Source organism: Lipomyces tetrasporus, assembly GCF_029532465.1.
Source record: "Lipomyces tetrasporus strain NRRL Y-64009 chromosome Unknown POJ06scaffold_12, whole genome shotgun sequence".
In the NCBI taxonomy this organism is placed as follows: domain Eukaryota; kingdom Fungi; phylum Ascomycota; class Lipomycetes; order Lipomycetales; family Lipomycetaceae; genus Lipomyces; species Lipomyces tetrasporus.
In genome coordinates, this window is record NW_026611607.1 from 126,714 (window position 1) to 146,381 (window position 19,668).

Here is a 19,668-nt window from a genome sequence, read left to right on the forward strand (position 1 = left end):
AGAAGAGGTGCTGCTAGAATGGATCCTGTCAATGGATAAGCGTGTAACTAGTGTGGCGATCCACTCCACTCATTTGTTCAAATGGAATGGATGGATGGAAATGGAGGTCCGTGCAACCATTCCCATCCATTCCATCTGCCTGCTGGCACGTAATCCATCCATCCATTTAAAGTAGGCGTGGAATGTATGGATGGACGGATGGACAGGCTTTCAGAGGTTAACGTCCCGCCCCAGCGGTTGAAGGCAGGGGCTAGCCCTAGCACGCGCTTCAGCACGCGTCTACATAGTAATTGTTGTATCTTTGCAATTAAAAACGCTCTCTTACTGTAAGACATCAGTATGGCAGAAACCTACAGATCTGACAGCGAGACGACTGAAAATATGCCTTCAACTATCTTAGAAGATATTCAGGATGTCTGGGAGATGTTTCAGGGTTGACTCTGCGCTCCTGGCAAAAGGCTGGCCTTGTTCAAACTAAGGACCATTTCCTACAGCTGCCGGAGTCGCATGAGAGGTCGCTGAAGGAATGGAAGAAGTTGACAGGTGGTCAGGAGGAAGAAGAGGAGGCTTCAGGGGCTAACGAGATTATAGAGGTGTAGATACTAGATAGCTTGCTTGAATGTGTCCATTCATCCATTCCACTGTCCATCCATACCGGAAGAAGTAACTACGATCAAGCTAGCCAACGAATATAATCCTCGATTGCCAGGACAGAGAAGAAATCTAAGTCTCGTGTCATTGTCTAGGTGATCCATATATATCAATGACCAACAATCTCGCGATATATCCAGTCTAACCCCGACCTCATACAAAACCAGTGATGTCTATTTATACAGCCCACAAAACCAAGCCCTATATACCTCTTGCTGGAGCTAGCCAGGACGGCTGGTCTGACGGAGAGAGGGCGACAGCGACATGCTTCTGTGGTGCCGTGCAACTGAGCTTTGTACGTCCTGCGCTGAATCCTGTCTTACTTGGAGCAAGTCTAGCATCTATTCCAGCCAACCCAGGGACCAGGCCTGATCGACACTTTCATCTGCCATTGTACGGACTGCCGCAAAATCACTGCTTCCATGTTCGCCTCCAACTTTGCCGTCGACGATGCATATCTGACACATGAGCGTGGCGGCGATAACTTGTCAACTTATAGTCACTCCAAGACTGTCGGAACTGGGAATACGATGACCAATTATTTCTGCTCCACTTGCGGCTCCCTCATGTACCGTATCGGTACGGGCTTCCCGGGGCAGAGTATTCTGCGCATTGGCACAGTTGACGATTTCAATCTCCACGAAACCAACTTGAAGCCTCGAATCGAGCAGTTTGTTAAGGACCGCGTGGCGTGGCTACATGGTGCGGATGGAGTTGAATAGGTTCAAGGATTTGCTTATGCATAAGACTATTCCTTTCAAGACTTGCGTCAAGGCAAACTTTGTGTTACGCCACGGAGTGGGGGAATATTTTATGAAAGAGTATAAGCGTATCGTAGAGCAATATGACACTCGGATATCACAAGGCTCAAGTGTGGGGACTTAATAAAGAGAGCTGGAGATTCAAGGGCAGTCCTTTGTTCTACTTCCTTGTCTCCGAGGAATTTGAGCAGTTTTTACATATACGAGATTTCAAATAAGCTTTTACATAGGTATAAGGCTGTATCGGATGCGGACATGCGCCTAATTTGACCGTATCCGCCATCCGCCATTGCAAGTTTGGAGGATATACATCCGTCATCCGTCATCCACCATCAGGGTGGCTATCCACTCCACTGATTCGTTCAAATGGATGGAATGGGTTTCGATTCCATCTGGCCTGGAGCTACGTAATCAATCCATCCATTTAGAATAGGCGTGGAATGGACGGATGGACGGATGGACAGGATTATAGGGGTTGCGGGTTTTAAAGGCAGGGGGGCCCCTGGGACGCGCTTCCGTCTATGTTATCTTTGTAAGTAAACACTCATACGGTAAGACATCAATATGGTAGAAAAATACAGCTATGACAGCCAGACAACTGAAAAGCCTTCAGCTACCTTAGAAGACATTCATGATGTCTGGGATAGTTTCCCTTGGAAGGAGTTTCCGGGGTTTGTTAGGTGTCGAAGGGAACAAACACGTGCTCGATTAGATAGGGCATTCGCTTATTATTCAGGGGCTGGACCCCTTGTTTCAGGCAGCCTCGGGCGCCAACCACTATATGTACACTTATTTTTCTCCTTTTTCTTCTTTGTCTTGGACTACGAGCAATAATATATATGCATCCGCCAATCGAAAGTATGGCGGATACGTATCCGCGTCGGATATCCTATCCGCCAAATCCGCGAATCCGCCAATCCGCCAACAGCCCTGAAGTGTTCACCAAATTCCGTGAACAATGTTAGTTGGACTCGAATGGTCACGAATTATTATAGGCTTTGCACGTCAGGCTGATACACGTAATCAAGGCGCCGGAGGTGCGCGGCTCATGTTTTATGGCTTTCCTTGCATTGATTTTCTTGAATGCAAGTGTCAGACATGCACACGTCTTCTTCATACTAATAAGTGGACCGGTGTCCTTGATAGTTCAATGAAGCATAAGAGGCCATGATTATGAACCGAGACTGTCGAGTGGCTTTGTTGATCAGTAGGTAGCCTGCGTCACTACAATGCCCCTGAAACCTATCCGCCACCTTTCCTCTGGCCTTCTATAGCAATTCCCCCCATCTCCCGGTGGTCCTAGTTACAAGACTATCTTGACTATTTTATAGTTGTCCCTAGTCAAAAGAGGTTACGCTACGGCAATGCCATCAACTGCTGCCTATATCATTTTTATTTTTCTTTATTCTTTAACGCCACCAAGCAGAATCAATCACGTATTAGAGACATTTAGCTAGAAATATACATGTGCACGATGCTTTCCACCCCGTGAGTCAAGCGACGGACTTTTGCACACAAGCAGAGCGGTTACTATAGGAATTAGGCCATTTTATGTTCTATGTCTCGGAGTTCGGGACACAGAAATAACTGAAAACGACTCAACACATGGATTACTATAGAGATGGGTTGCTACTAAAGAGGCCTGCCTAGTATATTATCCAGGACTTACATAGTCCCAGTGATACCACCGCTGACTGAAATCCATTGCGCAGTAATCCACCGGCTTTTCTCCGATACCAGCAGAAGCACAGCGTCAGCTATGTCCGCTGTGGTTCCCAGGCGCGCCGCTGCTCGCGTCATAGCCATCATACCGACCTGCATTTCGCTAGGCGACCCATCAGGCTTTTCCAGAAACGGCTTCGACGCGTCTGTCGCGACCGGGCCAGGGGCAACCGTATTTACGGTGATTCCACGACTTTTTCCAAGCTGTAAATTCCTGTGAGAACCGACCTTCCGACGTGCGCAAGAGAAATCTGCCAAGTATTGCTTACCTCACCAGCCAACGACGCGGTCAAACTATCCTGCGCTGCCTTCGCGGCAGAATAGACCGTTACACCCTCAAGGCCTAGCTTGGCAGCGATCGAGCTAACATTGATAATGCGTCCCCCTTTGGGCATCTTTCCCGTATCGACAACGGCTTGCGTCAGATAAATAGTACCAAAAACGTTCAACCCGAACTCGTGCTGGAGTTGCTCCGGCGTGATCTCCATCAAAGCTTTGCTGTCACCGCCTCCAGCGTTGTTGACTATCGAAAATCCGAAGTCAGTTTTGTCTAGTGATAACAAAATGCGAAGCCCCTGGCCTGCGTAACATACCGAGAATATCAATATGGTCCGTGTCAAGGCCCTTGAGCGTATCCTCGACGATGGTTTTAGCGGTGCCGACCTCCTCGAGAGCACCTCGCACCACGGTAGTTTTGGTGCCGAATTCCTTTGTGATGTTCGCGGCCACGCCCTCGGCCTTTGACTTCGAGCTCTCTGACACGTAATGGATAGCCACCGACGCGCCGTTCCGAGCCAAACTTCTCGCGATGGCAGCACCAATCCCGTTCTCCTTGCTAGAACCTGTAACCAAGGCAAACTTGCCGGCAAGTGAAAGTGTCTCTGCGGTCATACTCGGTTAATTTGTGGAGATGTATTGTGGAGTGTGTCGATGTGAATGAGATAGAGAACCAGCCGGACGACCGCAGTCCATCAACGCCGGGTTTTTATATACGCAACAAACAGCAAAGAAAATGATTGCTAATATTATAAACTCTGAAATCTGGATTATTAATGTCCTGTGCTTATAAATGTCCTGTTCGTCGGTTCCTTGAAATTCTCCGTGTTCATCTTCACGGAAATCCATGTAAGTTGTTTTCGCTCCGGCAATCACGTAAGCCGAAATAGGGGTCCATATGTAATGTCGCGGTTATGTGGAATTTGTTTTTTTACGAAAACAGAAACCTGGGTAAAATAACGAGTGGCGCACGCTGTATGCCTTTCGGGGATGCTTTGCACCGTACTCTGTAGTGGATAGTGCAAGTTATTATTGCGACGAGACTGACCATGCTCTTGCCATCCCATTTCCCGCTTCGGGGTAACATCACCTGTTGATTATCAAACCCCCGCCCCACCGACGCGACGCCCAGCATGATGCGTCTATCCTGCATCAAAGACCGCCATGACGTGCCATAGCCTAATGGAGGTGAACATACCAGTTGTATACCACTGTACTCGGCCATATATAGCGGGAAGGTGCGCCTGACTTCTCCCCCTTTGAGGCATGACCAAGCACAGCATCGCAAGCACAACATACTCTCGAGAAACTTATCCTGAGTCGACCCAGCATCAAATAATGGCCGCTAGATCCCCTGTCGTCCTCATCCTCGGCGCCGGCCCCAATATTGGCCAGGCCGTCGCCCGCACCTTTGCCTCCAAGGGCTACAAGGTCGGCCTCGCCGCCCGCTCCCTAAAGGAGGCCGACAGCACTGACAAGCAACTGAACATCCCGAGCGACTTCTCCAAGACCGAAGATGTGGTCAATGCCTTTGCCAAGGTAAAGGAGGTATTCGGCATCCCCAGTGTCGTCGTCTACAATGGTATGTCCTCGTCCCCCCGGTGTCGTCGCCGATTGACTGACGCGTCGCAGTCAGCGCTGCGAGCTTCACCCCCGCAGACGACCCCTTCGCCCTCTCCTTGGCCGATTTGAGTCGCGACACGACCATCAACATCTACAGTGCCTTTGTTGCCGCGCAACAGGCCGTCTCAGGCTTTGCACAGCTTCCGGCGTCGGCCGCGCGCACCTTCATCTACACCGGCAATGTCCTGAACGTCTCCATCCTCCCGAGATTTCTCTCCCAGGGAATCGGCAAGTCGGGCGCCGCTCACATGATCTGGGCCGCCGCGGACGCGTACAAAGACCGTGAATACAAGTGAGCAACCCAATCCGCTTCGGGAATTCGCGCGTGTGAGACTAACGACGTGAAGATTCTACTATGCCGACGAACGGAAGCCGGACGGGTCGCCCAAATACCGCATCGACGGTGACGCACATGCGAATCTCTACTGGGAGCTGGCCCACGGTGAGACACAGGGCCCATGGATGCAGACATTCGTCACGGGTGTTGGGTACAAGAAGTTCGATACCATATATGCGTCTCTCGCGTGAGGCATTACTGAGGTCGATAGTTCATGTGATAGGTTCGGGCAGGCCGACGTCGCCGACACGGCCGCTTTGCCTAGACTCTAGAAAATCACGACCAGCTTGTGGGTGGACTATGTAAGAATATCTAAGTTTATTTTTCATATGGTCACATATCGTCTATAATAGAGCCTTTATTATCCAGAGGAATTATGAGATTGTGACTACTCACGATCCAAAACTCTATGGAACTTTCAGGCGGTTCGCAATGTTGTTAACGAGAGAAATCTAAGGGCATGGCATTATCCCATCCCAGACTCTCCGAATCCTCTACAGACCCTGGCCCTCCCATTTAAATTTGGAAAAGAAAAAAGAATCGCGTTCTATAATGATACTCCCATTAACCCAAAAAGAATCACGCCTTCTAATGGTGCTCCCATTATACCCAAAAAGAATCACTAGTGATCTATTGTTTACGTGTTTCGGTGTGGCGTGGTTCACTCGCTTGTGTGGCTCACTCGCTTGTGACCTTTTTACTAACTCACGAATCTTGCTGCCTGACAAATGGGAATTAATAAGCCAATTGTTGCACGGAACTCCTTGAAATGACTTAAGGGCAAACACGGCAACTCACGCCCCCCCCCCCCCCCCCCCCCCCCCCCCCCCCGCATCTATACAGAATATCCCTGATACCAATACCACTGAGCTGCAAGATCCAACTGTAGCATTCGCTAAATATCAAAATGCATAAGGAGCAGGAACGAATACCTTCCAGCAACCACGAAGCAAGCCGCCATTGTCCGCTATGCAAGAAAACATTTGCTCAAGGTAGGGAGATGTCTGGAACCTCGTAGAAAAGAAGTTAGCAGTAGTTGTACTTATTTTCAACACACGCTAATATCTATTTGTTAGAGTCATCACGCAAGCGGCACTACTACTACTGTCGCTCCAAACTTCCTGACACGAACATATCTCGCAGGCGATCTTGCGCCGCATGCGTTCGGGCAAAAACTCGTTGCATCGTGCCTGACGATACTAGTTCAGAAGCCTGCGTTCGTTGCCGTGAGCGGAGTGTCGAATGCGAGTTTGCTGTGGCAACACGGCGAAAAGAGGAGTCTCGTGGAGGCGAGATGGGTTCAGCCCCTAGTGCAGCTCACTCCATGGGCAAGAAGTCGGAGCCCCATGGGAGTACAACCTCTCTGACCCTCGCCAGAGGGTCCAGCCGATCTACAAACTTGAAAACCAGCGCATTTCCACAGACCTCTCCTAATTCTGCAGCCTCCCTCGGATGGTCAGCGGAAGACATCTGGGATGCTGGTCTCAGAGTCCTCGATATGTTCGGGCTTGAGACTCCACTTTTTAGTGACCAGAGTATCGATTCTCTGCTATATCCTTTCAGTGAAGAACCCAGCATGATTGAAAATGGTATATCTACGTTGACACCATGGGACTTATCTGGCCCTTCGCTCTTTGAACATCGGACTTTTCCTAGGCCAAACCATGGCCCCCTGGTATCGTTGGCAATGCAGATATTGCGATCCTATCCTTTTATGATGCTCCAAAAAGCCGCGCTGCCGCCGTTTATTAGCCCTTTGCAATCCTCCTGGGCTGAGACTGGAGTGGGGCCGACGCAACAGGTCAGTTGACGCGCTTCCTCACCCTCATATCCTCAAACGCTTGTTATCCGGCATAGCAGAGCGCCAGTTTGGAAATATAACTATCATAGTCCGCTCTTTGGATACTCGGACATTTCTATAAAGAATGGCCTTTTACTGATCTTTCCTTAATGAGCAGTCTTTACTTACGTGCATGGGCCTGGTCCAGTTATTCAAATCTCGAACCGATTCAAGCCGGAAGCTTGTATGGAGGCTAATCAAGCTCGAGCAAGAAAAAATATTTTCCAAGGTATGTGCCAGTTGTTGTTATTTTGAATCCAAGAATAACTGTTGCTAGCATGCGGAGTTCGACAAATGGGAGCTCCTGGCTGCTTTCCAAGCCCTGCTCGTCTACTGTTTGCTGCGGCTCCAGGAGGTGCCAGTGGGCAATGACGGCTTTGAAGCCGCCCTTCTCACCACAGTGAATGTAAGTGAGCGGTAAACCAACTTCTCCCCCAGTATAGTATGCGTTCTACTCTGACGACCATGGAAGCTTGTATTCAACGCGCTAGTATTGTCGACCGGTGGGATCCGCAAGTTGAAGTTTCCCGATGACCCCGGCGTAACCTGGATGGACTGGATCTACAACGAATCAAGGAGACGGTGAGCACTGTTGTCAACGTATTGTTGCTATTTAATTATAATTCATACTGATCCACCGGGAAGGACGGTGCTTATTTTTCAGATCCTCAACATTTTAATTGAGATGTCAACTGAGGCTTCTTCTTTTCCCACTTGCGGCTTCGTCCTTATACCTCTGGCAAACAATGCGACTCTGTGGAATGCAAATGACATCGAGGAATGGCGAACGGAATTCGAACTCTGCAACAAGGAGCCAAAATTGCACGGGCTCTCTCAAACAGGAGTGTTAACGAAGCTGCAGTTGACCGATGACTGTGTTGTACTTAGCTCGGTGAAGTGGGAAGAATGGAGGGCCGAGGTTGGTGAGATAGGGACACTCGTGATGATTGTGGGGGCGTTGTTATAAACCGATGGCTGCTCCAAGAACTTGAAGTTAATGGAACTTGTTCGATGGGCTCTACTGGTAGGTGGTGTGAAAAGGCTACGCCCAAGTGTGGCTTGGCTACGCCTTCGAAGCCCCCTATTGGCCGCCCTGTAACCCTAACCTCCTTCGCACCGTAGTTAACGTTCGCTTTCTCCCTTCTTTCTTCTTCTTTTCTTCTTTCTTTAGCCAAACCTTTTGTATCAATTCTACTTGTTAGGACATAAAGCGTTACGCCTTCTACACGAAAAGGCGTATCTCGACAGCCTTTCACCCACGAACAGACGGTCAGACTGATTGATTCGACGCATCGAGAGGCTGCTCCTAATGTAAGGATCTAGTGGGTGAGCTCCTATGAATCTTAAGGCCTCAGCGCTGGGCGGTACCAACTTGGCCAAAAGACCACGATAATCAATCTAGAGTTGATTATGGCCGACTGCGCATAGTATAGTGACCGCCGCCACTAGGATCCCGACACCTAAGAAGGGGGATAGCGAAGCCGGATACCGCTGAACTCAAATTATCACGTCCTTATCTGTCAGGACCCTAGTGGTGGCGGTCACTATACTATGCGCAGTGGGCCATAATCAATTCTAAGATTGATTATCGTGGTCTTTTGGCCAAGTTGGTACCGCCCCAGCGCGAGGCCCTAAGATTCGTAGGAACTCACCCACTAGATCCTTACAGATAATAGTTTGCCCGACGAGCGCAGCGGGATTATAAAAAGAGAAACCGGTTCCATGTATCTAGAGAGGACAGCGATTACGCTGTCCTCCTTCTTGTACATACAATATAGACAAGAGAGTAGACTCCCATCCCAGTCAACATCCTTTCTCGGTAATCACGCTTTCGTAAACCTCCCTTACACTATATGCCCATACCTACTCAGCCAACAGCACATCCACTTGCCAATGGTCTAATTTAGAAAACTCTGGACTGTCTGAAATTCTCAGATGCAACTTAAGCAAAACCGCTGACTCATTTAAGTCGGTGGTAGTGAAAGTCACTAGTTCGTCATTAACATAAATCTTAATATGACTGGCATCGGTCACAACAAATCCAAGCTCTCCTTCAAACAAAAAAGAAATTTTTAAAGTTGTTCCGATTAGCTCTGTGGCAGCGATTGCAGCTAGACCTGCATATTTGTCAAGGAGACCCAAGCAAGCGATTTCAATGCCTCCAAGTTTATGTAATGGAGCGACAGTGATAACTTCATGCGTCTTAGGCACCAATGTCACTTCAGCAAGTGGAAATACAGACCTAGGATCTATTGCACCTCCAAAAAATACGGCATCTCCCATATTAGCAAACCATAACACATACCTCGTTTCCAGCAAACAATGCTGTTCCAAAACATCAACCACGTCAGAAGCGAGAATAATATCTGTACAGGAATGAAGTGCATGATCACGAGAACGCCACATGATATCAGCTGAAGATTTCGATGGAGGAAAGTATGATGCAGCCTTGATGGAGGGTCCAATACCTGGACCAATCGATTGTTCCCAAATGCGGGAACGAAGCGGCAAAGCTGGATTGTGTGATTTCACCAGCTCATAGTGGCCCCCTGTTGTTCTCGCAATAAGCTTGTGAATTACTTTGAGATCGTGGTCTTCTGCTTCATCGGATAATATTATTGGTCCAGGAAAAAATGCGCGAAGTACAGCATGATATTCCGGCCACTGAGCTGCTGACATGAACATGTCTGCATCAGGGATGAGACACATTCGAGAGGTAATGATGCAGTTCATCAGGTTGGCGCGAATGTGATCTCGGTGGGCATTTTTCGGCCTCGGTAGTCCAAAATCATCGGAGTTTCTAAAGACCACCTTCCTTCCATGCGTTGCCATGCCCATGCCAATATCACCATTGAAGGTGCGTTCGCAATGTGCCATGCAGTGATATATCATCTGCAGCTTTATTCATACTATCCCATAAAACGAATGCCTCTTCTGCTCCCTCCACTCCGGCCAAAAAGGAAGAGAATGACTGATTATCAACTTTGGCAAATGTAATACCTGCATCTGCACAAACTGTGAAATAGTCTCTCCAAAACTGATACGCCAATTCCTTTGGAGGAAGCCACCATATGTGGTTCCTTTCATCTGGTTGAACGAGTGTTTGCATTTCATCAAATCCATTGCAGGCGATACCAGGAACACAATCGCTGCTGAGCCTGAAAGACCGCATTTTGTACTTGGCAATTAACGGTGACTGAGATGCAATTGAATTCCAGTATCCCTGCAGCCTATACTGATGTCAGTAAAGCACATCTCCAATTGCCTATTGCCTCCTATGACTCACGTCATCCACACACCCACATTCTCGACTGTAGATAATCCTTCCTTGATAATTGCAACGGTGTCCTTGAATGAAGCATCCATGCCATCCCACACATCCAAACTCCACAATTGGCGCATGGTCGTTGTTTCATTCTTATCGTTGTTTCATTCTTATCTGAACGAATATCTTGCCATCCGTCATCGATAATGAAAGAACCAATTGGAATTTGAGCTCGTCTATTGATTGCATAAGTTTCTCCAGTTTAACCCGGGTGGGGCGAATATTTTCACCTATACTCTCCCATGTACAGAAGCCTAATTCTTCAAATGGCCAGACCGTCCCCCTGTCTTCACTTGGAGGAAAGACATACGAAATATTAGTTGTCCCTAAGCATTTTTGGCTATGCCGATGGCTCCATCAAGTGAATTAAAAGCATCGACATTTGTTGACGTCTTCCCTACGACATAAACCTCGGCGGTTCCACCAGCTTTGACCCTCCTCACTCGAGCATAAACTCCTGGTTCCTCCAGATCGCGCGCAGCCGACAGGCTCACTGTGGCCTTCGCTGAAGAGCACGGAAATACACAGAATGTCGAAGCTGGGTCAACAGTAGGATTCACCGACTGCAGCAGCAAGCAGTGAGCACTACATAACCCTGGAAGGTCACGCAAAGTCATCCAACGTGGCTCTATCCAGGTTGCTCTAGTCATCAATTAATAAACAGTGGTATAACATAAAAATGTTGCAATCAATATCCGTGCATACTTATGCCGTAACCATACCCATCCTTGCCAGTTGTCAAGTTTCAGCCAAGGTATTTTCACGGAAACAAAGTCCTCCTGTTCTTCAAGTCTAGTCACAGTAGTGAATTCCTCTTCAGTAGCCTGAGATAATTTTGGAATTATCGTAACATGGCCATCGACATTGGTTTTCTCGCCATCTGATATATATGAGTATCGCAAAGTGAGCGGCTCTTCGCCTATCTCGACCGTCGTTGTAAACGTATGATAACCACCACCTAACGACGGTACTTCAATTAGATTGAGAGTAGCCGTAGATCAATCCGACAGTGTGACTTCTATTTGTGCATCCAACGTGTTAGTAATGGCAAACAAAGCGAGTGTCTTCAATGGTGCAAAAATTGTCTGTCCTTGTCCAGGCAAAAAAATGATGTCGAGTGTCATCTCGCGAGCTGAGTAACAAATTCAAATATTTTTCCTGTGTCGTTTTTCTTTCTGCTTGGGTCGCGCGCGGTTGGCCGATATAAAACAAGACCGTATCCGGCATGTTCCGGCTGGCAACCTCCTCACCATTCCTGTGACGAACCAATTCGTCCATTCGCCGATTCACACCCTCATCCATGGCTTTGAAGCTTGCAATTTTAGACGACTATCAATCCGTCGCGCTTGAGATGGCCGACTGGACACCAGTGACCAACAGTGGCATCGACATCACCGTGTTCACCGACACGATCAAAGACCAAGACGCGTTGGTGTCTCGGCTCGAGCCGTTCGCGATTGTCTGTATAATGCGCGAGCGCACGCCATTTCCAGAATCGCTTCTCGAACGATTGCCGAACCTGAAGCTGCTGGTTACAACCGGCATGCGCAACTATGCGGTTGATATCGCGGCCGCCACGACCCTGGGGATCAGGGTCGTCGGAACCCAGGTACCAAGCCGATCGACTACGGAGCACATCTGGGCGCTTATTTTAGGCATTGCAAGAAACATCGTGCCGGATGCTACGCGGACTGGCACGCCTGGCGACGCTGGGTTGCCGTGGCAAGCCGGTCGGCTGGCAACCGGATTACATGGCAAAACACTAGGTCTTATCGGCTTGGGCCGGCTAGGTGCTTCGGTTGCTGAGATCGCCAAAGTGTTTGGCATGCGTGTTATCGCGTGGAGCCAAAACCTGACGGCTGAAAAAGCTGCTCAAGTCGGGGTTGAGTTTGCCGGCACCAAGCAAAGACTGCTGGCGGATTCTGACTTTGTGTCCGTGCACGTCGTTTTATCGCCCCGATCGGTCGACTTGATCTCGACAAACGAGCTCCAGCTAATGAAAAAAACCGCATTCTTGATCAATACGTCGCGAGGACCGATCGTCAACGAAAAGGCGCTAGTTGCTGCGCTCCGGGATGGCACGATCGCCGGGGCCGCGTTGGACGTGTACGACGTTGAACCGTTGCCATCCGACAACGAGCTCAGAACGTTGGGCGATAAGGTCCTTTTGACTCCACATGGTGCGTATGTGACTGACGACACTTATAAGCCTTTTTTTGAAGAGACGGTCGAGGATGTTGTACAGTGGCTAGGAGGATCGGCAATCCGAGTGTTGAATTAAAGTCAAGATGTCAATTTACAAGAAAAATGCTAGCCCGACCAAATAAACTGACTGTGCCCCGTGTAAAACAAGTCTATGTACATATAATGCTCATGCATGATTATGACGACGTTTCTGTGGAACCACAGATGCCGCCGCATCCAATGCTCTGAATTGCCCTCCATCATACTGCGACACCAACCCGCGCTTCTGGGCGTCCTCAATTAGCCTCCTCCACACATCATTCACGACCAAACTCTGTATATTTCCAATAATCCACAGTGACGATTTGGCTCTGGTCAACGCCACGTTCATGCGTCGAATGTCGGCCAAGAAACCGACACTCTTGACGGCTCCGTTTCCTGCACTTCCTGCCCCCTGTGCCCGCACGCAAGATAATATGATAATGTCCTTCTCCTGGCCCTGGAAGCCATCGATTGTATTGAAGTCAATGCCCTGCATGCCAGCATTTCCCAAACCAGATCGGAACGTATTTCTCAGCTCGTGCAATTGTTGTTTGTACGGAGTAACAACTCCCACTCGCCCTTCAAGGTCGAGTTGCGGAAAGCTGTCACCAAGCTTGCGATACAATGCAACCGCACAGAGCGCCTCCGCTCGATTATAGTACGAATGCGTTGTCTTGGACTGCTGCTCTCGAGAATGCACATTGAAAAACCGGTACGGGCCGAAGATGTCTGCCGCAGAATGCCACTCGGCTTCCGTCCGGGAATCCATTCCGTCACCGTCAATTAGTAGAGAATCGTAAAACTGGGCACTAGGAAACTGGGATATCTGCGGATGCATGCGATACTGGATACTCAGTAAATGCACGGACGATGGGAAGTTCTTTTGCATTCGCACGAATAAGCTCTGCTCATACTGAAACTTTGACGCCGTCTGCGAGAGCACTGTCGGCGGCAGCTGATTGGGGTCACCGACCATGGCGCAGCGAATACAGCCATATTTCAACGGAATAAGTGCAGAGAGCTCAACACACTGAGCCGCCTCATCAATGATTACCGTCTCGAATGCCATCGACAGACTTGCTAGAAGGTCATGGCCCGCTCCGGACAGCGTCGCACACATGACTTCCGCGCTGGTCAAGATTTTCGTCTGGATATTCCGCCGCTCGATCTCGTTTGTCCGCACGACGACAGCATGCCGATCGCGTTCCTCATCCAGCCGTTGGCCAAGAGCCGCTTTCTTCGCGTTCAACATATCTCGCTGGGCACGCAACTTTTCCCTCGCAGTTGTATCCTCCGTGATTCCAATCTGGCGGTCGACTTCCGCTCGCTCAGCAAGCACCTTATTTAGCTGCTCCCGTAAATTGCCGCGATCGACTGCGCCTCCGTTCTTCGAATTATTTTCCTGCTCAAACTTGGCGATCTGAGCATCCACAAGTTCCTCAAGAGTCAAGTCCCGTACGGCAGGGTTAATGATATCACTTCGTCCCAGACGGACAACCTTGGGGAGAAACATCTCTCCAGATGAACTCCGGATCCCGCCCTTCAGACGCAAGACAAGCTCATCGACCGCAGCATTGCTGGGCGCGCAAACTAGAATACGTTTCGGCTCAACGGGCGCCGGTGCGTTGTGCTGAGTTGGATGCCGCTGGCCAGGAATTTGGATCGGAATACCGCGAGACTTCGTCGTTGTCAATGTCGCGCCGATAATACCTAGAATGGTTTTCGTTTTGCCAGTACCAGGTGGACTAACGTATGTTAGCCCATTTTGAACCATGAAAAAATATTGCATAACACACGTACCCTTGAATCAGCGTAAACCCCGTGCTCTCCATAGCTGCCATGATCGCTCCGGCCTGGGGAGCATTGACATTATAAGTCGATTGCGTTTTACGAATCCTTGCCGCATCCGCCCGAATCGCAGTCGCAGGCTTGGCGTGCAATATCTGATCACAGAGGTCGTAATACGGCAGGCCCTGCAGTGAACTGTATTCTCGTTCGATCGTTGTCATACTAATTTCTGGTAAATTCCTAGCACAGTCGAAGACAACATAATAATCATTACCTCATCACACGCAATGCATTGAGTTCGGTGCGCGGCAAGAGATGCTTCGCCATGTCTGGCTTCGGAAGGCATCGAAGCACAATATCCGATAGTTCGGCGTGATTAGATCGCTTGATCTCCTTAATCTTTGCCATACAGTTGAGATACTGCTTATCGGGCAACCGAGCCGGCCGGTCTTTACCTGCAAGGGTGCCACCGGCCACGATCTCTTGGTCATCTGGTACATAAGAAATGACGACCACATCCATCTCTCCAATCTTGATATTGGGGAGTATCTTAGTCTCGATTGAAGCGTAGACCTCGATATATTCGTCACAGGACACTCTATTCGTAATCGACAACCTGAACGGCTTGTCCGTTCGCTCTTCCTTGGCTTTGACGATATTCTGCACGCATTCCAGCATCAGTAGCGGCTCGAAAACTGCTTTGTAATCGACAGCAGAAGCGAACTTATTCGGAACCGCCTTGTAGTTTCTCAGGTCACTGCCGATCTCGTCGGATGGTAGTTCTTTGTCGCTGTGATAGTCCCACCGCAGAATGCGATGATACAGCGGATCCAAGTTGACGCGTAATCGTGCCCGCATATTGCGCTCTGCACGTTCTTTCTCAGACATAGTTGGCGGGCCGAATTGTCGACGGCGAGCTGCTGCGAGGGAGGACGACACCCTGAGAGGCTGTGGTGCCAACTGAGCAGCAGTTACTGGTTTCGGAACTGGCCGATTGTGCTTGCTGAGAGAAAAAAGTGAGTCAATGTCACTGTCACTTTCGCCGCTCGAGCTGTCTTCCGAGCTTACAGCCGTAGTTGTTCCACTGGCAGGCCTGCTTACAGTCGCTGACCGCGACGATGGCGCTCTCATCGGTGCAACACGGAATCCAGCTGGACGAGGAGGATGAATTACCTCGCGCTTCCCAGCTTTGGCCGCCGCAATGGCCGCCTTCTGTCGCTGTTCTGAAATCTCCTGCCGCCGAGCACTCAACAGACTCGGCTTTGGTACGGGCTTCTCCTCTGCCTTGATCTTATTGTACATAGCATCGATGCGTTGTCGCGCCTTTGCCTTCTCTGCCTTTTCGAACTCTTCAACAAGCGAAAGTTCCTCGTCCGATTCGAGATCGTAGACCTCCTTCTGGATCACACTGTCGTTCTGGACCGTAGACTTTGCCTTCTCAAGCCACGCATCCAATCCTTTGGCTTTGCTGCTCGTCTTGACAGGCTTTGCATGCACGTCATCGAACGGCGATTCCCTTTCTTTGTGAACCGTGACTTTATTATTCTCCAGCTCTGGACTCTCGTCCTTGATGTCCTCCACCTTTTGCTCATCAAACATGCTGATTGCAATGACGAGATCATAGCACTGCGCCTCCGTCAGATTGTTATAATGATGACCAGTCTGCTGCGCTAATTTCTCGAGTTTTTTGATAACATCTTTGGGAACGTCAAGTTTTGCTTTGGCAAGTCTGTTCAACAACTCGCAGACTAATCGCACGCAAACTGTCACCAACGCGGTGTCGGACAATCGCAACCACGGGCATATTTCACGGAGTGGCTCAATTAATGTGCTTAGGATCTCGAGCCCGGTAGTAGTTGGCTTCGTGGGTGAAATTAACTGGTGTTCAGCTACTGTTGATCCCATCGACTTGGCCGTAAGCGCCTGTTCAAGAAGCTGGATATTGTCAAACAGATTGGAGCACAGATCGAGGACGTCGCGCATATAATCTACCATAATTTCTCTGGGATATGCGCGAGCCCAAGTAAGTGTTCGTTTAAAAATAAACGACAGCGCACGCCAAGCTAAGGTCCAGAACGCATGCGCAGCTGTTCTCACTTCGGCATCCGGGATCGCGCTATTATGAGTTGCGACGTAGCCGTCTCGAGGATCAAATAGCAGGCTGGCGACATCCATTGTTGTCCGCACAAGGCGTGGTATAGGACCAAGACCAAACAGCGCGGACACGGTCCCGGCATGTTTGATCGTTGCAACATAGGCTTTGAGTAGTCGCGCTGGATTCGATGCAAAGAGTTCCCGTAGACACTCCGTGCGTCCTGAAGCGTCGTATGCCTGCTTTGCTATTTCGAGACTATACCGGGAAAGATCGGTATGTGCTGAGAGTGCGAGGCATAATAACACTTCCAGGGTCGTCTCATCAACGAGCAACTCGTTTCGCAGCTTGTCGGCTTCAAAATCGCTGATTTGCTGCAGAACGTTGGCAACGGCAAGTAACATGACGTTGATTTTGGTGCTCAAAGTGCTGAATTTCTTTACTTTGAGAGATATGAGCTTGGTAGATGGATTGTTTGATGAAGTTCCTCCAGCAGCCTGACTCGAGGTGCGCATACTATCCAACGTCTCGGCCAAATATATCCTAGACTTCCCAATAGAGTTTATTACAAACTTTGCGAATTCAATATCATTGTACGATATCTTCTGTCTGAGAAGCTCCCAGAGCGCTTCACCATAGCAAAGTAACGAAGTCCCGTCGCCACCAACTCCCAGTTCGGCCATAGCAGCCTCGTCTTCAGCCGCGGCCAACACAGTCTGCGTTATATCGCGCTGTTTCATTACCGCAGTAGTCAAAATCTCGTCCATCATGACTGCGCTTTCGTCGGCTGTGGACACAGAATCTAAAACAATGCATGAAGTAAGCACACTGCGTGCCGCAGCACGAACTTCAGAGTCCTTTGTATTGTCAATAGCGGTGTTCATTATCAAATTCGCGTAGGCTTCTGCGACCTTTCTCGCTTCCCGTCGCATTAGCTTGTCCACAGAATTGCTATTCACGCTAACTAACAAGTCACTCTTGTCACCTTCACTAAAATCTAACAAGTCGTCAAGGACATGTAAACCCGTTACCAGGCATTGTGCTCTTAGCTCCGTATTCGAGGTACCAAAATGAACCGCATTTTGGTATTTTCCAAGAAGCCGTGACGTCAGGATCTCACTGCACTTTAATTTACTGGATCCAGATAACGAATCGACATATGGCTGTATCCAATTTAATAGTTCCATCATTTTCTGCTTCTGTTTCGCAACTGCTCGCAACCAAGTCTCAAAGGCAACATTTCCCGCCGATCCGAAGACAATATCCAACATCGACGTCGGAACAAACGGTGTCGAGACCGGCCACGCATCCGCACCGAGACAACCGAACAGCACGCCAAATACTGGTAACAGAACCGGGAAGCAAGTTGGAAAAGTTTGTAGATCCATCCATGCCATTTTGATAATATTATCCTCTTGCAATCCCGAGCCTCCACTGCTATTTCCACAGCAGCGATACAGAAGAACAGACTTCTGCAGAGAACTGATTACGCGGTGCATTGCTTTCCAAAAAAAGGTCACGTCTGCAGCCGTCCTTGTCGATGCTGACGCGAGGTACCGGCCGACAGCGTCCTCATGGTACGCTCGCCTGACACACTGATCAAAATCCGCCTCAGTGACCTTCTTGTCCAAAAGTCCCATCGATTTCTCTGCCCATCGCGCAAGTTCTGGGTCACCTCTGAGAAACAAGAACGAAATCATGGCCGGCACAATTTCCTTCGAAAGCCGTAAAAATCTTCCACCTGCCTGCACCCCAAGAAAGACGGAATGAAAAGCAGCGGATAGGGGACTGGATCCCGTAATCAAGTTAGGAGCGTAAAGACATTCGTATAGCGCGTTGAAGCAGTCTTGAATAGATTTCCCATCGACAGCTTTCCGCGCTGAAATGGCTTCGCGACATTTAGCTGCCGACGGCTCGAGAGCTGCAGTTAGGCGCTCACTGTCCCACGCGTTGAGTAAATGCATGAACTCATCGACGTTCTCTTTGTCGAATCTATACATGTGAGCGGAAGTCGGGACAATGATTTGATGTACGTACCCAAGCTCTAAAAATCGGCTTATGAGTGGAACTTTGGCCCTCTGGTATCCCTTTACGCAAAGAAAACACTCGTTTAAGTGTCGTCCCATCGTTGCCTTCAACCAATCTAGTTCAGGCGTAGGCGGGAACGCGAACATTTGCAGTGCGTTAACGGCAAGGACTTGTCTTTGCTCATTACAGAAGAAATGTGACGTCTTCGGTAACTTCATAAGATACCTACAATAATTAACCACGGTTCACTATACTTTGCTATATGACCATTTCAACTCACGCTAAACTATCTTGGAGAGCAGTCTCCTGCAATGCTGAATCATCCCGGTGTTGACTGTCGTGCACGAGTGCAACCACCCGCTGAAGTTCCTCGTCCATCGCATTTTTGTCCTTCGCCGAAGACATTCTAAAGCCGCTGCCTATTTATGTGCTATAGAATCGGTCTACTGCCCTTCAGTTTGCCAAATCAGGTAGACCGTCCCGTAAACTCGGCTGAGGATCATGTGCCCGGCGGATCCACTATCTTCAGCAACGTCTCGACACCAGCAAATTTCTTACGAACTTATGGACAAGTCAATAACCCGCTCTTCGCAGTTTACACAAGAGTAAGCCACCTACAGAAATTCTTCTTGACTAAGACTGTGGATCCTGATATGTCCAAGTTCGACTTCCCAACTCGGTTTTTCACGGCGGTTCGTGCACGTGATGACGCGAACGCGTGTAACGTGATCGTTCAGACCCGTCGAATTTAAGTGTGTAGCGCTGATTCCTAATGAGGAAGGTCGCTATCTTAATACGGATTAATGCGCACCGTCCATAACTGTTTTGAACATAACTTTCCAGTTGGACGCGTCGCGTTCTTTACCCTCACATAAAATATGGCACCATATACATCGCTTTTCCGCGTCCCTGAATGTCTGGCACTATCTTCAGTTTGGCGCGTGCCTACCTCATCTCCAAGTTTGGATGGCACCTTACAAGAACTCAGTTTAGTGACCG

At 49.1% G+C, this 19,668-nt stretch overlaps 7 protein-coding genes across 7 annotated transcripts; 4 read left to right on the forward strand and 3 right to left on the reverse strand.

Moving 5' to 3' along the window:
* Positions 1 to 820: 820 nt before the first annotated feature.
* POJ06DRAFT_202734 (Mss4-like protein) lies at positions 821 to 1,373 on the forward strand (the record flags this gene model as incomplete). The annotated part of the gene is made up of 2 exons (XM_056185292.1): positions 821 to 946; positions 1,002 to 1,373. The coding sequence occupies 2 exons, from the start codon at positions 821 to 823 to the stop codon at positions 1,371 to 1,373; spliced, it is 498 nt and encodes a 165-aa protein (XP_056040431.1).
* A 1,288-nt stretch (positions 1,374 to 2,661) lies between these two features.
* On the reverse strand, positions 2,662 to 4,153 carry POJ06DRAFT_36918 (uncharacterized protein). Its single transcript, XM_056190945.1, has 3 exons — positions 3,728 to 4,153; positions 3,404 to 3,657; positions 2,662 to 3,338 (listed from the first exon to the last, which is right to left on the reverse strand). Exons 1-3 carry the CDS (start codon positions 4,023 to 4,025, stop codon positions 3,078 to 3,080), a joined length of 813 nt encoding a protein of 270 aa, XP_056040432.1. The 5' UTR covers positions 4,026 to 4,153; the 3' UTR covers positions 2,662 to 3,077.
* Positions 4,154 to 4,748: 595 nt separating this feature from the next.
* POJ06DRAFT_203107 (uncharacterized protein) lies at positions 4,749 to 5,561 on the forward strand (the record flags this gene model as incomplete). Its single annotated transcript, XM_056185306.1, has 3 exons — positions 4,749 to 4,992; positions 5,043 to 5,325; positions 5,381 to 5,561. The coding sequence occupies 3 exons, from the start codon at positions 4,749 to 4,751 to the stop codon at positions 5,559 to 5,561; spliced, it is 708 nt and encodes a 235-aa protein (XP_056040433.1).
* Positions 5,562 to 6,209: 648 nt separating this feature from the next.
* POJ06DRAFT_262167 (uncharacterized protein) lies at positions 6,210 to 8,394 on the forward strand. Its single transcript, XM_056188713.1, has 5 exons — positions 6,210 to 7,171; positions 7,329 to 7,439; positions 7,488 to 7,616; positions 7,683 to 7,792; positions 7,856 to 8,394. The coding sequence occupies exons 1-5, from the start codon at positions 6,665 to 6,667 to the stop codon at positions 8,175 to 8,177; spliced, it is 1,179 nt and encodes a 392-aa protein (XP_056040434.1). The 5' UTR covers positions 6,210 to 6,664; the 3' UTR covers positions 8,178 to 8,394.
* Positions 8,395 to 9,073: 679 nt separating this feature from the next.
* Positions 9,074 to 11,659, reverse strand: POJ06DRAFT_283641 (uncharacterized protein; the record flags this gene model as incomplete). The annotated part of the gene is made up of 7 exons (XM_056190118.1): positions 9,074 to 10,102; positions 10,134 to 10,440; positions 10,497 to 10,627; positions 10,692 to 10,875; positions 10,926 to 11,177; positions 11,241 to 11,458; positions 11,552 to 11,659. 7 exons carry the CDS (start codon positions 11,657 to 11,659, stop codon positions 9,074 to 9,076), a joined length of 2,229 nt encoding a protein of 742 aa, XP_056040435.1.
* Positions 11,660 to 11,835: 176 nt separating this feature from the next.
* Positions 11,836 to 12,816, forward strand: POJ06DRAFT_271353 (D-isomer specific 2-hydroxyacid dehydrogenase; the record flags this gene model as incomplete). Its single annotated transcript, XM_056189499.1, has 1 exon — positions 11,836 to 12,816. The coding sequence occupies one exon, from the start codon at positions 11,836 to 11,838 to the stop codon at positions 12,814 to 12,816; it is 981 nt and encodes a 326-aa protein (XP_056040436.1).
* Positions 12,817 to 12,861: 45 nt separating this feature from the next.
* POJ06DRAFT_37531 (SEN1 N terminal-domain-containing protein) lies at positions 12,862 to 19,298 on the reverse strand. The gene is made up of 5 exons (XM_056190946.1): positions 18,950 to 19,298; positions 18,679 to 18,894; positions 14,824 to 18,633; positions 14,562 to 14,771; positions 12,862 to 14,506 (listed from the first exon to the last, which is right to left on the reverse strand). Exons 1-5 carry the CDS (start codon positions 19,072 to 19,074, stop codon positions 12,907 to 12,909), a joined length of 5,961 nt encoding a protein of 1,986 aa, XP_056040437.1. The 5' UTR covers positions 19,075 to 19,298; the 3' UTR covers positions 12,862 to 12,906.
* Between the last annotated feature and the right edge of the window lie 370 nt (positions 19,299 to 19,668).